Source organism: Paralichthys olivaceus, chromosome 12 (genome assembly GCF_024713975.1).
Source record: "Paralichthys olivaceus isolate ysfri-2021 chromosome 12, ASM2471397v2, whole genome shotgun sequence".
In the NCBI taxonomy this organism is placed as follows: domain Eukaryota; kingdom Metazoa; phylum Chordata; class Actinopteri; order Pleuronectiformes; family Paralichthyidae; genus Paralichthys; species Paralichthys olivaceus.
Genome location: NC_091104.1, coordinates 19,061,320 through 19,078,970, shown reverse-complemented (window position 1 = coordinate 19,078,970; position 17,651 = coordinate 19,061,320). Strand labels below are relative to the sequence as shown.

Here is a 17,651-nt window from a genome sequence, read left to right as displayed (position 1 = left end):
TGATGGACGGACGGACAAACAGACAAACAGATAGATAGATAGACGGACGGACGGATAGATAGATAGATAGATAGATAGATAGATAGATAGATAGATAGATAGACAGACAGATAGATGGATAGGAAAAATCATATTTAAAAAATAAAGGAAAAATACAGTAAAGATATAGATATGAATAAAGAAATAAAGTTTTGTCCTCCATAGGTTGGGGCCTGGACTGTGTCGGGCAGAGTGAGTGTGTCGCCCCCTGTTGACAGGAGACGACACCCCGTTAATAAGACCCATACAAAGTGTCCGCCTCTCGTCGCTGCTGTTGTCTGCTGGAGTGTGAGTGTGTGAGCGAGTGAGCGAGTGAAACGCAGCCTAAAAGACCAAAATGGCGCTCACTTCCCAGGGAACAAAGAAAAAAGTTTGCTACTACTATGACGGTGAGTGTCCGTGTTGCTCTTCTGTATCACAGCCGGTGCACAGGTCGGTGAATCCGCCGCTTTGCGCCAACAAAAGCTCGCAGCTTTACTTCACCTCATGCTAACCTGGCACGTTGGCTAGCATGGTTAGCTTGAGCATCGGGCGGCTCTCATCATTTAGAAACAGAGCACACACACACACACTGTTCACGAGCTAATGGTATTTACCCCGTTTCTCTAAATGCTCTGTTTACTCCCCCGTGCGTTATTTAGACGTTTATCCATCAGACCGCAGCACTTTACCCGGGTTAGTTATCGTCGCTAGCTAGCGTGCTAACAATGGGGACGTGAGTATTTCATTGTCGCCGCAATTAACGCGAACACTAAGCTAACATTAAAATGGCTCGTGTCGCTGCATCACACACCGGGTAGTTCAGCGGGAAATACCCGTTTGTTCCCATCTGCTTGTGCAAGTTCGTGTACCGTCAGTCTTCCCGTGTATCTGAGGAGTATGTGGAGTTTAATAGAAGAGATTAGATTTGTATCTGAGGTCTGATCGTAGCAGCATAGCCCACGGGCATTAGAATGTTGATCAATACCATCACGTATCTTTTCAGTGCATGTGATGCTTGTGAGAAAGTGACTCTAGTTTACTTGCGTTTAAGTTTTTTGGAGGCAAAAAAAAAAAATCCAATAACGTGTGTTTTATTTCTTTTCTCATTTCAGGTGATGTTGGAAATTATTACTATGGTCAGGGCCATCCCATGAAGCCCCACCGCATACGCATGACACACAACCTGTTGCTCAACTATGGCCTCTACAGAAAGATGGAGATATACGTATGTGAAACAACAGAACTACAAAAGCATTCATTAGTGCACATACCTCAGCCAATGACCACTATCCTGCTCAAATTCAATCAAGCTGCACCAAGTTGCACAAACTTATAGATGTCCCTTTTAAATGTGCCTGATTTTTTTTTTCATCAAGGTCCATGAACCTGGGAAATTGTTGAAAAAACTTTAATGGCCTCTTTCATGGCCCATACCACATTCCTTCACTAAGTATTGTGATTATTTGTCCAGTAGTTTATTCATAATCTTTCTTACAAATAAACTAACCAACAAACATGCAGGGGTAAAAACATAACCCCCTTGACGTGCTTCTTCTGTGTGTCTACCCTGGACCTTCATTTTGTCCTCTTCTATTTCAGCGTCCGCACAAAGCCAGCGGAGAGGAGATGACCAAGTATCACAGCGATGACTACATCAAATTCCTGCGTTCAATCCGACCTGACAACATGTCTGAGTACAGCAAACAAATGCAGAGATGTACGTTTGCTACAGATGTAGACCACGTAGATAAAGTTAATTAAAATGTGTAATTTTACACGAGTGGAAATATTCTTAATGCTCATTTCTGTGCTATTCCTTTGCAGTTAATGTTGGGGAGGACTGTCCAGTGTTCGATGGGTTGTTTGAGTTCTGCCAGCTCTCAGGGGGAGGCTCTGTTGGTAAGTTCATTCTCTTCGGACAATCATGCTGTGCTGGACAGTAATCATGCCGTCACTGCCCCACTAATCTGTTAAGTTTACTATTTTAATCACCCTGTTAATTCTTGTCTCCTCGCTGTGGTGCAGCCGGTGCTGTAAAATTGAACAAACAGCAGACGGACATCGCCATCAACTGGGCTGGGGGCCTGCATCACGCCAAAAAGTCTGAGGCCTCTGGGTTCTGCTATGTCAACGACATTGTCCTGGCTATTTTGGAATTACTGAAGTAAGAGCAAAAGCCCTATTACTTGATTACAGAGTGGTTTCCCATGAGTAGATATTACTTGACATAGTTGTTCTGAAGAAAATCCTTGTGGGTCAAAAACAGCACAACATTAATAAAATATCCGCTCTTTCCCAGGTACCACCAGAGAGTTCTGTACATAGATATTGACATCCATCATGGTGACGGTGTTGAGGAGGCCTTCTACACCACAGACCGTGTTATGACCGTTTCCTTCCACAAGTATGGAGAGTACTTCCCTGGCACAGGAGATCTGAGGGTAAGCCTTACATTTTGTTTTGTTTTGCACATATAAGCCATATTGTCACAGTTATATTAAAGTTGATGTTTGTCTAAAGGACATCGGAGCTGGGAAGGGTAAATACTACGCGGTGAATTATCCACTGAGGGATGGGATTGATGATGAGTCATATGAAGCCATTTTCAAACCTGTAAGTAAATACAGATTTACATTTTTTTGTCATATTTTGGAAGTTGATATTGCTGTGGAGGGTCAGGCACATTTGAAAGTGGCTGGTGTTGTTTGTGTAGATCATGGCCAAGGTGATGGAGATGTACCAGCCCAGTGCTGTGGTTCTACAGTGTGGAGCCGATTCTTTGTCAGGAGACAGGCTCGGCTGCTTTAACCTCACCATTAAAGGTAAGTTAACTGGAGATTTCTCTCCTCATGATGTGTTTTCGAACTATTTCTAAATATTGTATTCATCCCATGATGTGTGTTCAGGCCATGCTAAGTGTGTGGAGTACATGAAAAGCTTCAACCTCCCCCTGTTGATGTTGGGTGGAGGAGGCTACACCATCCGTAACGTGGCACGCTGCTGGACCTATGAAACTGCTGTAGCCCTTGATTCCTCCATCCCTAATGGTGAGTGTTTAAGCCCATGTTACATTGAATGCAGGTTATCTGGTTTTCATTTGAAACGTATATTATTTATATTAAAAGGCTGTGCCATAGTGTTGTCAAATGCAAAATTCATGGTTAAATATGATTTGTATCGTGAGAAACTCTGACGAAAAACTTGCTAATCAGCTAAATTAAAAGACACATGATTTTGACACAGCATCTTAAATGCGGTGATTGGCTTCCGTTTGATTATTTACTCAAAGACCTTTGAAAAGAATTATCACGTAAAAGAAAACATCCATTTTCAGATGACTCTGTCACTGTGCAAATGTCATGACATTACATGGATGACATTTTATGGAAGATAATATCTAGATCAGTAAAAATAATAACTTGCAGCCCTGTTATCAAAGGGTGTTCTTCTCAGAGAAACATAAAAGGAGCCCGGCTTAAAACGTTTTTACCAGCCTTTTATAAACAGTAACATCATTTCAATAAAAACATACTTTCTTAGAAGAGGTAATACAGAATTGCATATTGATCTTTGAAAACATCTACTATTAATTCCACAGAGCTCCCATACAACGACTACTTTGAGTACTTTGGGCCGGACTTCAAACTGCACATCAGCCCCTCCAACATGACCAACCAGAACACCAACGACTACCTGGAGAAGATCAAGTAAGTCCATGATCGTGCATAATTTCACAGCATTATCTGATTAATTCTTCACCAGTTACCGCTTTCATGTTGTTCTTGTCATTGACGCATAATAAGTAAAGGTTAAAACTCTCTATCTTCCAGGCAGCGCTTGTTCGAGAACTTGCGTATGCTGCCTCACGCCCCAGGAGTCCAGATGCAGGCCATCCCAGAAGACGCTGTACAGGAGGATAGTGGAGATGAGGAGGAAGACGACCCCAACAAACGCATCTCCAGTAAGCACCTTTTGCACTCCTCATTTTCTTCACTATCGTGCAGTCCTCACGTCACGTTCTGATTGAACTCTGTCCTCTGGTAACGTACAGTCCGTGCTCATGACAAGAGGATAGCATGTGAGGAGGAGTTCTCTGACTCGGAGGATGAAGGCGAAGGAGGCCGCAGAAACGCAGCCAGCTTCAAGAAAGCCAAGCGAGCCAAAACAGAAGGCGAGAAAGAGGGAGAAGAAAAGGAGAAGAAAGGTGAGGAGGAAACAAAAGGTATCTATTCATTTTTATTATTTTTATCTCATCCCCTTTTTTAAAAAGAAGAGATCACTTTCAAGCTTATATACTCACAATACTTTATCATGTTTAAAACGCTGTGATTCTATTTTTATTTCATAGAAGTGAAAACAGAGGAGAAGGTACCAGAGGAGGAGAAAATGGACACATCAAAGTGAGTAAAAAAAATCTGCATACGTTTATTGACCATGGTTTCCAGGGAGTGGCTGATGGAGAGTATTCATTATTTTCCTGTTTGGTTCTTTAGGCCAAAAGAGGAATCCAAGACACCTTGAGGTGCTCAGCACCAATGATGCCAGTGCAGCTGATCAGAACGGATCACACATTTTTTAGATCAATTATCATCCAAGGCTGCGGCTATGGAAATCAGTGAAGGACTAAACCTTTGTATTGAAACATCCTTCTCCTTCTGAATAGGAGGAGGCTCTTATCATGTTTTTCTAGGACAACTTTTCAACTTTGCTGTTTATGGACTGGCGGTTTTTCTGAGTCTTGTATTGTTTTTGTATGCTTTTTCATTTTTGTTGTCCTCAATCTTTTGAAGCGGTGACACTTCTTCCTCCCTTTTGTGAAGCAACTCTGTACAAAATTGCTTAATTACATGTGTGCTTTTATATATCTGACTGATTTAATTTATTTAAATCATAGATATTTTTGGCTATTCTGTTTTATTATGTCTTTCAGCCCCCACTTTAGCCCTGTGCCTTTTTGAATATGTAGTTCAAGCATGTTTGTACAATAGATCTTTTTCTGCATTACATTCGTGTCACTGGTCTTGCCTGTTAAGGTCACCAAGAATGGTTAAGAGGGTCGTCTAAACCTATATACCTCTTACGTGTCAGTGTCATTTACATTCTTATATTTTAGGTTATGATAGGACGTGTCCTCTACTGACACATTCACTTTTTCTTTGTTAAATTTGTGACCCAGAATATAAAAAAATGTTTTGGGTCCAGTATCAGGCTGAGGACTTGAATGTCCAATATACTGTGTAGTACTGTGTGAGTACTATACAGTATATTATACAATCCAGCAGTACTCTTTAGTACCCAGTGTACAATATGAGGCACATGCAAGAATTAATTCATTTGTTGTATATATTTATATTCTGATAAACATAAGCAAAAGTGTTCCACATGAGAGATCACAAATGTCATTTAAATGTGACAGACTCTGGTGTGTGTTGTACACATTTTAAACCAATAAAAATCTGCCCTAAAAATATGTAAATGTGTTGTTTTTTTATTATGTATTAAAATGTTATGTCTGATTTGTTGTGTGCATTTGAATAAGAAAACTATTTAAAGTCAAAATACAGGCGACACAGATTTATTTTTATACCAATACAAACAAAATTAGATTATTTCAAACCAGCAGTATTTTATCAGATAAACAGAAACTTGTGATGTAGAGGGAAATAAAATGTCTTTGTGTTTGTCTGACAAAGGACCTCACCAAACATTCATTGTGTAACAGACATAAATGACAACAACTTCACATACAACCTATGACATTAGGTTAAGCTGGTTCAGAGCCACTCACTCTGCTCGACTCTAGTGCTGCTATCCAGCAGATCGTCCTGCTCCACCGGCTCAGCTTCAGCATCAGTTTCAGCATCACCTTCAGCGTCGATCTCTGGGTCTGGTGCTGGCGTTGGGGTGTCAATTCTTCTTTGGATTCGCACCTGAACGGACCATGAAGTGCAATGTCAGAGAAGCCAACTTACATTTGTGACTTAAGCTTTGTTAACGTATTATGCTTGTACACTGTCCTTAACCTAACATGGGAAAGTCAAGATTGCTGTTCACACATTCAGTCTCAAGGGAAAATTTAAATTTTTCTGTTTCCTAGACTGACAATTTCTAAAATCGTATTTATTGGAAATATTTACTAATTAACACACAAGCCCACAGGACATTTAACATATATTTGTGAGGACTGGGATTAAAAGGAAAAATGATGGTGATGAGACAACATGAGATGCGGGACAAAGTTGCCACACTGTCCTCGTCAGGTTTGTCTCATCAGCAGGTCTTAACCACTGTCTGTATTCCCATCCCTCTGTATTATATTCAATGCCACATTGATATTTGTGGACAGAATAAAGACAGGTCAGTTCAGTGTTATTTACTGTTTATTTTTCTCAAATGTCGAACGTTATTCAAATTCAAACTTTTTGCTTTTCAAAACACCTCATTTATCACTGTCCTGTTGCAAAACACATTTTCTTAAATACACTAAAGCAAATCTGTAATTCAAATTTAACTGGTAAATGATCTGCATTTCTAGTCTTAGACAAACACTCAAAGTGCTTAACACCCCGAGTCATGATCACAATCACAATTCAAACACCTTTATAAAGCGCCTCTGTATGTCACGCCTATCACACTGACAGAACAGACATCAGGCAGTTGAGGGCTCAGTGCCTTGCCTAACCCTTCAGCATAGGTGCTGGAGAGGCCAAGTATTGAACCCCCAACCCTCTGGTTAGTGAACGACCCACTCTTCCTCTAACGCATCCCTCTTTAATGTGACACAGGAAACATAACACACTCTATGCTCTCACACAAAACAAACACACACAGCCGGAGACAAATGCTTGCAGGTCTATCTAACCCTAACGCTGTGGACAGAGTCGATGCTGTGACAGTGACTTACCCTTCTCGGATGGACAGGCCTCGTCCTGCACGGGCACAGGTAGAGGTATGAAGTGCAGGCAGCGAAGCAGCGGAAGGAGAACACCGCTTCCACCACGGACATTAAGATGAGAGGCACCCACAGAATGATTGTGGTCGCCTGATCAACACAAAATATTTCCAGGTTTTTCCAGCAATTCAAGTGATTGCAAAACTTTCAATAGGTAAATATTTGAGTTAAACTTACATAGATACGGGTGGGGTCAAAGGGGCATTCGTATGTGATGCTGGAAGAACCGACGTCTTTAGCAGAATACTTGCAGTGAGTTAAAAGCCCCTTCCCTTTGTCAATTATGGCTTTTACAATCGAAACAGACAAGGCCAAGGTGGAGGCAACTGCCAGGAGGCCGGCCAGGAGGCCGAAGACCAATAGGACCCACTTCTGTAAACACAACATCATGACAATATATTTTAGAGTGTGTAAAATAAGACATATTGTCCCCTGTAAAAGAAAATGGGTTTGTCTTTGTTGGGTAGAGCAGGGGCAGATCCAAGAGCAGATCCAGGGGGGTTGTGGCCAAAGCTGAAATCTGAATAGCCCTCTTTATCAATGTAGCGAACAATAAACAAGGAATGACTTGAATGTGCACCTTACTGAATCAGGAATTGGGCATGGATGTTGGATATATAATTGGCCCCTCTGTGTAAATTGTGAACCCTTTATGTATCCTGATTTAAAAAAAATCCAAGATCCACCACTCTTTCAAAGGGAAGCAAGAGCTTGAAGCTAATACCACCTGTATGCAAATTCTTCCATGTATTTAAATTGAGCACACCATGAGTTCAGTGCAACACAAAGGGCAAGTCCCGACATGGAGCCAGTAAATGACAGATGTGAGAGCTGAATGGAGGAGGGAGAAGCTGTGTCACTGAGAGGGGGACAGTTGTTTACCAGGATCCTGTTCCTCTTGTTCTTGGACAGCACAATGGCCGTTATTCCTCCTATGATTCCCTGAGGGACACAAGATGTTACAGGTTGAGTAATCACAGACAGATCATAAATTACATAACAGATGATACAGTCATATCACTCAAAATTGTTCTATTTTAGGATTAAATATATAATACATAGAGTATAACCTGCTTATACTATCTTAAACTAGTACTAACAGCAATTTAAATCCATTATCCAAGAACACCTTTCATAGCTAAAACTGTAGTCTACATATAAAGATGGACGACATGAGAGCTCCCAAACAGTGAAGCCAAAGTGTCTTGTTTGCCATCTGGTGGTTGGCTGCTGTATATGTCATAAATCCAGCCACCTCCATGTTAGTGGACAGGACTTGGACCAAATAAGAGTCCAAGTACATGTCAAATACATTTTGGATAGTTCTTACTGATGTTTGCTCACATGTTTATTTAGAGTTTAGAGAGACTGTACGTGATTGGACAAGCATGTGTATCGCAGACTTCTTAGTGTGTCTAACGTCAGCTCTGTTGTTAGGAAACACCAATAAGGGTGGGACAAGCTAGTGACACCGATAGTGGAAATCCTCTGTAGACCAGACCAGTTTAAATTTGGTTCAGAGGTCACGGTCTACGTGGCCCACGAAGAAGGCGGGCTTCATGAACAAGGTAGAATGAGTCCTCCGAAGGCTGCAGCCCCTGAATTGAGACACAGCTTCTGACTCCTAATACCCAAGATGGCGGCGTTTGTATCCAGGATATTACCAATGTATTTCTGGACAAGGAGAGGGAGTTGAAACTCCACAGTCCATCTTTATGTAAAATATGTGGCTAAACCTTAAACCTTAAAAGTAATACCAAATTGATTCGAAATTCTTCTCTGCTCCCACTTACCATCAAGCCTGCCACAATGGCAATGACGTTAGAGATGGCGTAGACCATGGTGCGGGCCTGAGAGTGCACGTTAATGTGCCTGAGCACAGCACCGTGCACCAGTGCTCCGAGAAGGAAGTTGACGTGGCCCACCAGCACCAGCCCCAGCCCCATCTTCATCAGGGCTTTGTTGTCCTTGAGGCTGGCACAACATACTCCTACAGGAAGAAGAAATATGTCATTGAGACCTCATAGACTCAACTCTGTTATAATATAATGTTAAAACGACTAAATAGTGATTGCTGTTCAGCAGCCTGTATTGCCAGAGTGAAGCATGAGGCTCTAATGTAAATACTTGACAGAAGCCAACTGAAATGTGAAGTAAGAGCATGCACATAAGTGTATTTAACATCATCGGTTATACAGAACAAGCTGTAACTTGTGAGAAATTGTGTGGGAGCTGACTTGACGTTGCAGCAGAGCAAACAGGAAGCTAGCCAGCGGTTGAGCACACCATAGTAACACTTGAGTATATAAGGCAGTCGCCCACAACTATTCCGCACCCCTGCAGAGACAACTGATGATGTCATCCACCATATAGCTGCTGCAGCTATGGTGACATTTCAGAGATGGGGAGGGTGGGGTCTGGGGAGATTGTGTTGCTGCACTATTAAGTTCCTATACCTCTGAGGGGACAAATGTGAGCCACCCAACCACCAACCCACCCACCCACCCTTAAAGTCCACGTTATGTCTCCCCCTCCATGAATTCAACAGGACAAAGGTTTGGGTGGGGTGTTCAAACATTCACCACCAGAGTCAGCTGGCCTGGGGGGGGGGTTGGGTGGAGACTTACACTGGCTTCCATCTCGGTCTCATTCATTCCTACAGGTGGGTGCTGTGGAAACACCACCGGTGTTTTTGGTCATAATATTGTTTGTGTAGTGTTTGTTGCCATTTAAGTGCAAAGTATCACACACTGTCACTGTGTTGTAGAGACTAACAAAAACATTCAGCAGTGAGGATTTTAACTGGAACTAAGAGATATGATCACATCACGCCTGATTTGTCATTTTTGCACTGACTCCCAGTTGATTTTAAAATTGCATTGATAACTTTTAAGGATCGTCATCGCCTGACCCTAAATCTGTTAATACCCAGTTTGTCTCTGTGGAGTTTGTGATCTTCAGTTAAGGTTCTGCTGTCACTTCCTGAATTATAGGCTGAAACCTATAGGGGGGAGAGTGTGTTCCATCACTGTCCCAAGTCTCTGGAATGAATTGCCTGAGGAAAGAAGACTGTCTGTCTGAGATAGTGTCTTCTTTAAGTCTCAGCTAAAACCGTTCAAATTGATATTACCGAATTTAACCGTGGTGCAGAGTTATAATTATAATAAGATCATTATGATTGTTTTATCTCTATTACAATATTTCATTCTGTACTCCTGTATTTTAACCAGTGGTTCTGCTGTTGTGCAGCACTTTGTACTATGTGTTAAAACATGCTCTATGAATTTTTATTATTATTCATATCCTGAATGTTTATTTATAAAATGTAGTGTCTCTTCTAGTGTTACATTTTCTGATAGTTACAACGGATCAGCGTGTTTCTCTCATTCTGTTTGGAGATCTTAGATACTTTTGACCTTATTTAGTTTGTTTTGTAAAAATAGGAACTATATCGCATGAATGCCTGTACTGTATTATGGACCTGACCCATCAATAGCCCATCATCAATAATCCTATGCAACAGATACCCAAAGGTTTCACTTTTATTTAGGAGAAACTTGGCATAAAATATTACTCTGGTGAAAAAATTAAGAAAGAGTGCCACACACACACACAGGGTCTGCACAGCTATCCTTATTAGAACTTTACATGGACTTCAATGCATACGCAAAACCATATCCACAGTTCATGCCTAACCGAACCTTAAACTCAACTCCCTAAGCTTAACCAGGAACTCCTACAGTAAGTTTTGCTTCATTGGTCTCCATGAGGTCTGCTGGAAATAACAATGTGACAAATGCTGAAACACAGAGAGAGAGAGAGAGAGAGAGGGCATGTAGGACAACTGTCTCTTGTCTGAGCTGCGTTTACAAATGCGCAGACCACGCCTAAAACTTCTGGCACACAGGAATCAGACTAACCACACACACACACACACAAACACTACATGTCGCATTTCAGTGAAACTAACCCATTAAAGGTGAACTTACCTAAATTAACCATGGTGGATTTATGTCCTCTCAGCTCGCATCAATGTAATAGGTGTATTAAAGTCATCTCTGGCAGCTTTTAGACTGTGTGCAGTTGTTAGTCTGTCCCTGTCTTCCTCTACCGACGCTCACCTGCCCACACACACACACACACACACACACACACACACACACACACACACACACACACACACACACACACACACACACACACACAGTCAGGCGCTTGTTCCTACCGCTTACCTGTACACAAGCTCCGCCCCTCTACCTTTAGTAACGAAACCTGTTTTTGTGTTACAGCTTTATCTCCTGTATGTTCCAAATGCAAAGATCCGTGTTTAATGTTGCATGTATTTATAGTGACTCACACTAACAACTCATGACTGTCTTTACAGTCTCTACATGAGGATTTATATGTATAACCCAACCCCCCACCAGGCTATAGACAGTGGATTGCTTCACACAAGCTTTGGGACATCATCTTTTCATTGTCTGTTTATGAACAGTTTATTCTCACCACATGTGCCACTTTGTCAACCGTGGCCACTCTTCTTTTCAAGGTATTAAATATTTCATTTCCTTCTTTTCCATTTTCTTCAAATTACATATTTATTCATCACTATTTCTGGAATTCATCAGTAAAATTCATTTTCATTCAAAACCGTCATTTATACATTTCATTTGTGTAAACGCAGCAATACAATATCCAGCATACTACATACAACATACAACAAACAACATTCATATAACATACAGCGTACAACATACCACATACACAATACAACATACACAATACACAAAATATAACATACAACAAACAATACACAAAATATAACATACAACATACCACGGACAGGGAGAGACTGAATAAACTGATCAGAGGGGGGAGCTCTCTGGAACCAGTGGAGGTGGTGGGAGACAGGAGGATGTTGGTCAAACTGTCCTCCATGATGGAGACAGTGTCCCACCCCATGCAGGACTTTTAACAACACTGAGCAGCTCCTCCAGTGACAGACTTCTTCACCCCAAGTGTGTGAAGGAGAGATTCAGGAAGTCCTTCCTCCCTGCTGCTGTCAGACTGTACAACAAGCACTGCACCCAGTAGACCACCATACACACTCCCTCTCTCATATATATTTATATATATATGTATATTGTATATAGTAATTTATCTTGTTTTAACTTATCTTTACTTTATATTCTTCACTTATCATGCTTGTTGATTATCTTGCTGTTGCAACACTGTTAATATTCCAATCTTGGGACAATAAAGGAATTCTGATTCTGATTCTGATTCTGACATACAACATCCAAAGAGCAATCAGCATCGAGGTGTTAAAATAATAGATCAACGAGTATGATGGACATGGGCACAAAGCTTCTTGTATTTCTTCCACGGAAAAAGATTAAAAAGGGTCAAAAACATGCAAAATGTAATTGTGAACCACATAAATAAATATATTTTTTAAACATACAAGACACAACATTGTATTTATTTATTGATTCAGGATCTTTTTTAATGTTTTATAAAGATGAATTAAAAGTTATTTAAGTTATTCAGCATGTTACAAAGTCAGAAGTATTCATGACTTGAACATCTGTAGACACAATTTAAAATAAGAAGTCACAAATGTATCTTTGACTTATCAGCATATTATGCGTTATTTGTATATTGTACTTTTGACCCCAGGTACAGACTAAGGGGTGATTTGGAACATTTCACTTCTTGTGTTTCAGGACTTAAGTATGAATTCTCTGTTTGGGTTGTAAAATTAACAGTGACATGATTTTACAGTAGACACATACAACTAGTTTGCATATCAATTTTGATGCACTCCCTCTGAGAGGCAGATAGACATAAAACATGTTACAACTATCTCCCTGGTCCTTTCTGCTTTATAGCAGATCATGAAAACCAGGTTCACTTGGTATTTTGTCAGAGAGGCTGAGTATTTGAAATATTTGCACTCAGGAATGACATGCAAAAACATAATGTCCTTTGAAATGTTTTTTAAATTTAATTTAATCTGTAAATTACCTTTGTCTGATGATAATATACAGAAGGGGCATGAAGCGTTACAGGCTACACTGGTGTGGAGATTTCAGATTCATGTGAATGCAGCATATCAGCCTCATCAGTCAGATTGCCAGCAGCTTTCCCTCCTGCCTCTTCAGCTCATTTAGTTCACACGTGGCTGTGGAGTCGCACAGCTTGGTTCACTCTGAGCTTTGAAATGGGGCTGGTCGGGACCTTTGTTTGCATTTTTGTTGGACATCTTGTCTCTGTTCACTCAGTGATCATAAATAGGCATGATGCCACACTCTCCCAGGATTTTCTGGGATTTTTGGATGATCGTGAGCCTTTGTCATTTGAGAGAAACTTTGATTTCTTTTCATATGACCCAATCTTCAGCTCCTTGCAAACCCCGGGCCCTGACTTCCACATGCTCGCTGACCTGCCTCCCATCCTGAACGTTCCCAGAGTGCAGGTGTTCTGTGATGAATCTAAGCTCACTGTGCTAGTGGATAAGAGGTCCAGTGGTGCCATGTTGACCGCAGAGGAGATTCAGTTGGGAGATGGCTGCTATAGCAACAGAGAGCGACCAAACCAATTTGTCTTCACTTACAGCGTGGACAAGTGCGGAACCACACTTGGAGTGAGATAACCAGATCCTCTTCCTACTTCAGCACCTCCTTGTGGTGGGTTTTCTGAACCCTCACTCTTGTCTTGCAGATGCAGAACGGCTTGGTGATGTTCACCAATGCCATCCACATTAATCTCAAAAAAACACTTGCCCCCTGGTGGCATACTCCTCCCATGGTGCATGTCTCCTGCTTCCCAAAGAGGTGAGCCACCAGAGACATCTGTGGGTGATTACAAAAAACACATACTAAAGATAACTGCATGTCTTTACAGGTCTTATTTTCGTCCAAGTTTGTCTGACTCAGTGGCACCTTCTGAGAACGGCAGGCGATTCAATATGAAAGTTGTGACATGTGAGTAATGATGCATAGTAGAGCACATACCTCTGCTAAGGCCCAAAAGTCCCCTTTATGAAACTACATTTGAATTCACAATTAATTAGTTACACACCAAATTGCACAACTTAATATCAGTCTCCTAACTTTGGCTTTTTTTTTTTTCCCTAAATCAAGATCCACAGATTATTGGATCAGGCAGCCCTTTGATCGGGCAGAGGAAAAACATAACCTTGTGATGCTGTTACATTGGGGATTTCATTTGCAAACACTGAGGTTTTTACTGTTTCCTGTAGCTTCCTGGACCAATGTCACAGAGTCAAATGTCTATAAAAGAGGCCAAGTTATCAACCTGCAGGTTTCTGCCAGAACTACACCTGATCAGCAGCTTTTCATCCAGTCCTGCTTCGTCTCTGCGTCCCCGGAGCCTCAGAGTAAACCTCGGCATGCAGTCATAATGAACAAAGGGTGAGCAGCCAGTCAGGTATTCATCATTGCTTCACTGTTGTGTCTACATTTCTGAATAACCTGAGAAAACCATTTCTGCAGGTGCACAGCCCCACTGGGTTCTCCTCATCCTGTCGTAGAGTTTGTGGCCTCCAGCGGAAGGGATGTGGTCAATTTTGTTTTGAACACATCCTATCTCATTTCTGAGGTGAGTTTATTTTTTTACCCTGTGCGATGGTGTAGCTGGAGACAGGGTGTTGTCACATGTGTGAGTATAAAATGAATAAAGTTATGGCCAAATTTCAACAGAAAATGATAGTGTCATCCATACTCAAAAATGAATCTTTCAAAGTATTTTTTCCTCCTATAGTTCAATAGAAACAACCTACAGAGTTGACAGTATTATTAAAAAATGAAATTATAGCGCTGCCTGATTGGTAGAATGAAAGCATATGTCAAGGATACATTCTGTTGTGGATCAGGGAGATGATCAAGGATCTTGAGAGAGGGTGTTCTTCAACATTGAAAAACTTCACCCATAGTAAGGGGGTTGGTATCAATGAGGATGTGCGATCCAAATAAAACTTTGGATTTATGGTTGTAGGCTACACAGGCTAGACCAATGTGTAGCTGAGGAAATGTAGTGTGGCCCTGGCTTCATGGCTTTTAACTTAAGGGAACTGTTTTTTGTAAGGGCCATTCTAGTTATGTAATTTCACTGACAGGCTGTATGTTTCTGCTGTTGAACTGAGTGACATGTTTTCTTTTTTCTCCTTGAAGCTTTACGTTCACTGCAGCATGCTCATCTCACACCAGGGAGTCACTCATGGATCTAAATCCTGCAACTACAACTTAATCCACTCTAGGTACAGTAGTGATACACTAACACACATGTACTTGGTTGTATTCTGTTACTTTACCATGACTTCTAAAATGTTCTCATGTCAGATGGCAGGAGCTCGGTGGAGACGTTGAGGTATGCGAGTGCTGCAGTTCAAAGTGTAAAGGCCCAGCAGTGAGGCACCATCCTGAAGGTCAGTGCTAATTAAATGTACAATGATAAAGATTTGGGGGCGTTTCTTAATAACTCGGTGCCTTGTGTCATTTCAGATCAGATCAGGGCTACAGTCAGCACTGGTCCATTAGTCATTGTGGACAATTATATTGAGATGAGCTCAGAGCATGTCTCTGAACCACAAGAAACCCCCTCTGCCCCGGTTACCAACTTCATGCAGTCTGACGCAGTGACGGGAGATGCAATCGTTTCTGGGGCTTCTCTATCAAGAAGCAAGATGTCGTCTCCTCCACAGGGTGTAGTCATTGTGAGTCAGGACCCAACTGCCAGACTGACCCTATGGCTGACTGGACAGGTGCAGGAGTTTGAAGACGGTTCGACGGATCGGTTAAAGGCAAGCGACATAATTTCAAATGACCTTCCTGTGCCGCAACCTTCAAATCTCCCCATAAACCAGATCGAAGGTCAAAGTATCAATGGCCTAAAAGGTGACGCCGCATTGTCGGATCTGAAGTTTCCTGTAATGGATGACATTACAGCTATTGCAGAAGTTTCTCCAAGACAAAAGTTGTCTGGTAGATCTGGAGTGTTTGGCCCAGATGTTCCACAGGTCGACATCCTTCTGCTAGCTGAGGCGACTGTAAATGACCTTAACCGTGTTCATTTTGACCAAGTGGAAGATGAGCCGGCTAAAATGCAAGCAGATGCAGCCGTGATCCCCGAAGAAGGAACGAATGATGACCAACCAATAATTCGCTCAAAACTTCAGTTCTCCAAAGGGGCGGATGGGACGCAGATGCTGAGTTATGAGGAAGAAGAGGTGGAGAAACAAGAGGGAAAAGGTGTGACTAGAGGATGTGGAATGAATGGGACTAAAATAAAACAAGAGCCCAGACGGAAGGGGCTGCGCACGACCTTCCTAGATCTGTTGAGGTATGGAAACATGGAAATCTTGTACATCAAATATCAGTTAATTATTTTGTAATGTCAGTGTATAAATTCCTAATTTATGTTCTCTTCTCCTCAGGATGATGGACAAAGCAGAATAATTGCATCTATTTTATAATTGTACTTTAATTTAATAAACTTGTTGGGCAATATTCTGGACTTTTTTTATTGAGTGTCATTCCAAGCTTTTGGTTTTAAACACAAATTGTATATAAAGATGGATGTTGCTGCTCCACTTCCTCCCACTATTCAGAAATTAAACTTGGAAATCCCAGTTACAAACGAAGCAAAGGCCTGACAGTCCCCTTAAATTCAATTTGCACAAAATATACCCACACTAACATGAGTCCTCTTCAAACACTGACTGTTTCCTTTTACATGAAGACCCATGAATATTCCATGGGAAGTAAATGAAAATGTCAAACTGTTCTTGCAACGTTAAAGGTACAGAGTGTAGAATTTTTTGATATCTCATGTTGAAATTGCATGTTGCAGCTGGAATACCCCTCAATGCACCCTCTCCTTCCAAACAAAAAGGGCCTGTGGTAGTATAGAAACTCAAAAGTTGTTTAGTTTTCCCAGTCTGGACTAAAGTAAAAAACATGGCGGCCCCTGTAGAGAGGACCCTCTCAATCTAAATATAATTATTTAAATATTAAGGGACTTTTCTGGGGTAAAAAAAAATACAATCAATACAATTTAGATGAAATGAACTAGTGAAAACATCAGTGACTATAAACAAGGATTATTCTACATAAAATTTCTGCCAATAGTTCCCTTTCACCTAAATCTTACGCACTGGACCTTTAAAGATAAGATAATTTCTCGAATCTGCACCAAAACTCAATGAGTTAGTTGCTGACCCACACTGCATCCTTCCAAATGTTGTGATTTTCAGTCAGGTATAGTATTTGCAAAATCCTAAATGAATGAAATGACAGCCAGCTTTGAGAACTTTTTTAACTTGAAGAATTTTTTATTTTGGTCCATTTCCCATCCAATAACATCACAGAGCAGGCTTAAGATCTAAACTGAGCCAGCCACCCAGTTGGGATTGAGATGCTTTGTCATTTCATCCATCTTTACTTTATTTAACAATATTCAAATGTACAACGGGTACAACTGTATAGATAAATCAGCAAGAGATAAAATTATTTATTGTACAGCTTAAATAAATGAATCACATGTAAATGATAATAATGGGGCTTGTTTTCTAAACCATATGCTATCATGTAAAACATATTGCCCATTCTTATACAAGGTCATGTGGTTTTAAGAAACAAATCAGATTTCCACTCAT

General features: G+C 41.0%; 3 protein-coding genes across 4 annotated transcripts; 2 read left to right on the top strand and 1 right to left on the bottom strand.

Moving 5' to 3' along the window:
* Positions 1-204: 204 nt before the first annotated feature.
* LOC109628055 (probable histone deacetylase 1-B) lies at positions 205-5,491 on the top strand. Of its 2 annotated transcripts, none has more exons than XM_069535277.1 (14): positions 205-428; positions 1,134-1,246; positions 1,621-1,738; positions 1,846-1,920; positions 2,047-2,185; positions 2,321-2,462; positions 2,542-2,634; positions 2,735-2,843; positions 2,928-3,068; positions 3,620-3,728; positions 3,852-3,982; positions 4,073-4,225; positions 4,370-4,421; positions 4,515-5,491. In XM_069535277.1, exons 1-14 carry the CDS (start codon positions 377-379, stop codon positions 4,540-4,542), a joined length of 1,455 nt encoding a protein of 484 aa, XP_069391378.1. In that variant the 5' UTR covers positions 205-376; the 3' UTR covers positions 4,543-5,491. The 2 variants fall into 2 exon arrangements, with proteins under 2 accessions (XP_069391378.1, XP_019940487.1); XM_020084928.2 differs by having other exon boundaries at positions 4,073-4,243.
* Positions 5,492-5,580: 89 nt separating this feature from the next.
* Positions 5,581-11,135, bottom strand: tmem54a (transmembrane protein 54a). Its single transcript, XM_020084931.2, has 6 exons — positions 10,963-11,135; positions 8,767-8,963; positions 7,856-7,915; positions 7,151-7,345; positions 6,926-7,063; positions 5,581-5,951 (listed from the first exon to the last, which is right to left on the bottom strand). The coding sequence occupies exons 1-6, from the start codon at positions 10,973-10,975 to the stop codon at positions 5,796-5,798; spliced, it is 759 nt and encodes a 252-aa protein (XP_019940490.2). The 5' UTR covers positions 10,976-11,135; the 3' UTR covers positions 5,581-5,795.
* Positions 11,136-13,116: 1,981 nt separating this feature from the next.
* On the top strand, positions 13,117-16,503 carry zpcx (zona pellucida protein C). The gene is made up of 9 exons (XM_020084926.2): positions 13,117-13,619; positions 13,697-13,809; positions 13,880-13,959; positions 14,238-14,409; positions 14,491-14,596; positions 15,169-15,254; positions 15,337-15,422; positions 15,499-16,336; positions 16,431-16,503. Exons 1-9 carry the CDS (start codon positions 13,197-13,199, stop codon positions 16,450-16,452), a joined length of 1,926 nt encoding a protein of 641 aa, XP_019940485.2. The 5' UTR covers positions 13,117-13,196; the 3' UTR covers positions 16,453-16,503.
* Positions 16,504-17,651: the final 1,148 nt, after the last annotated feature.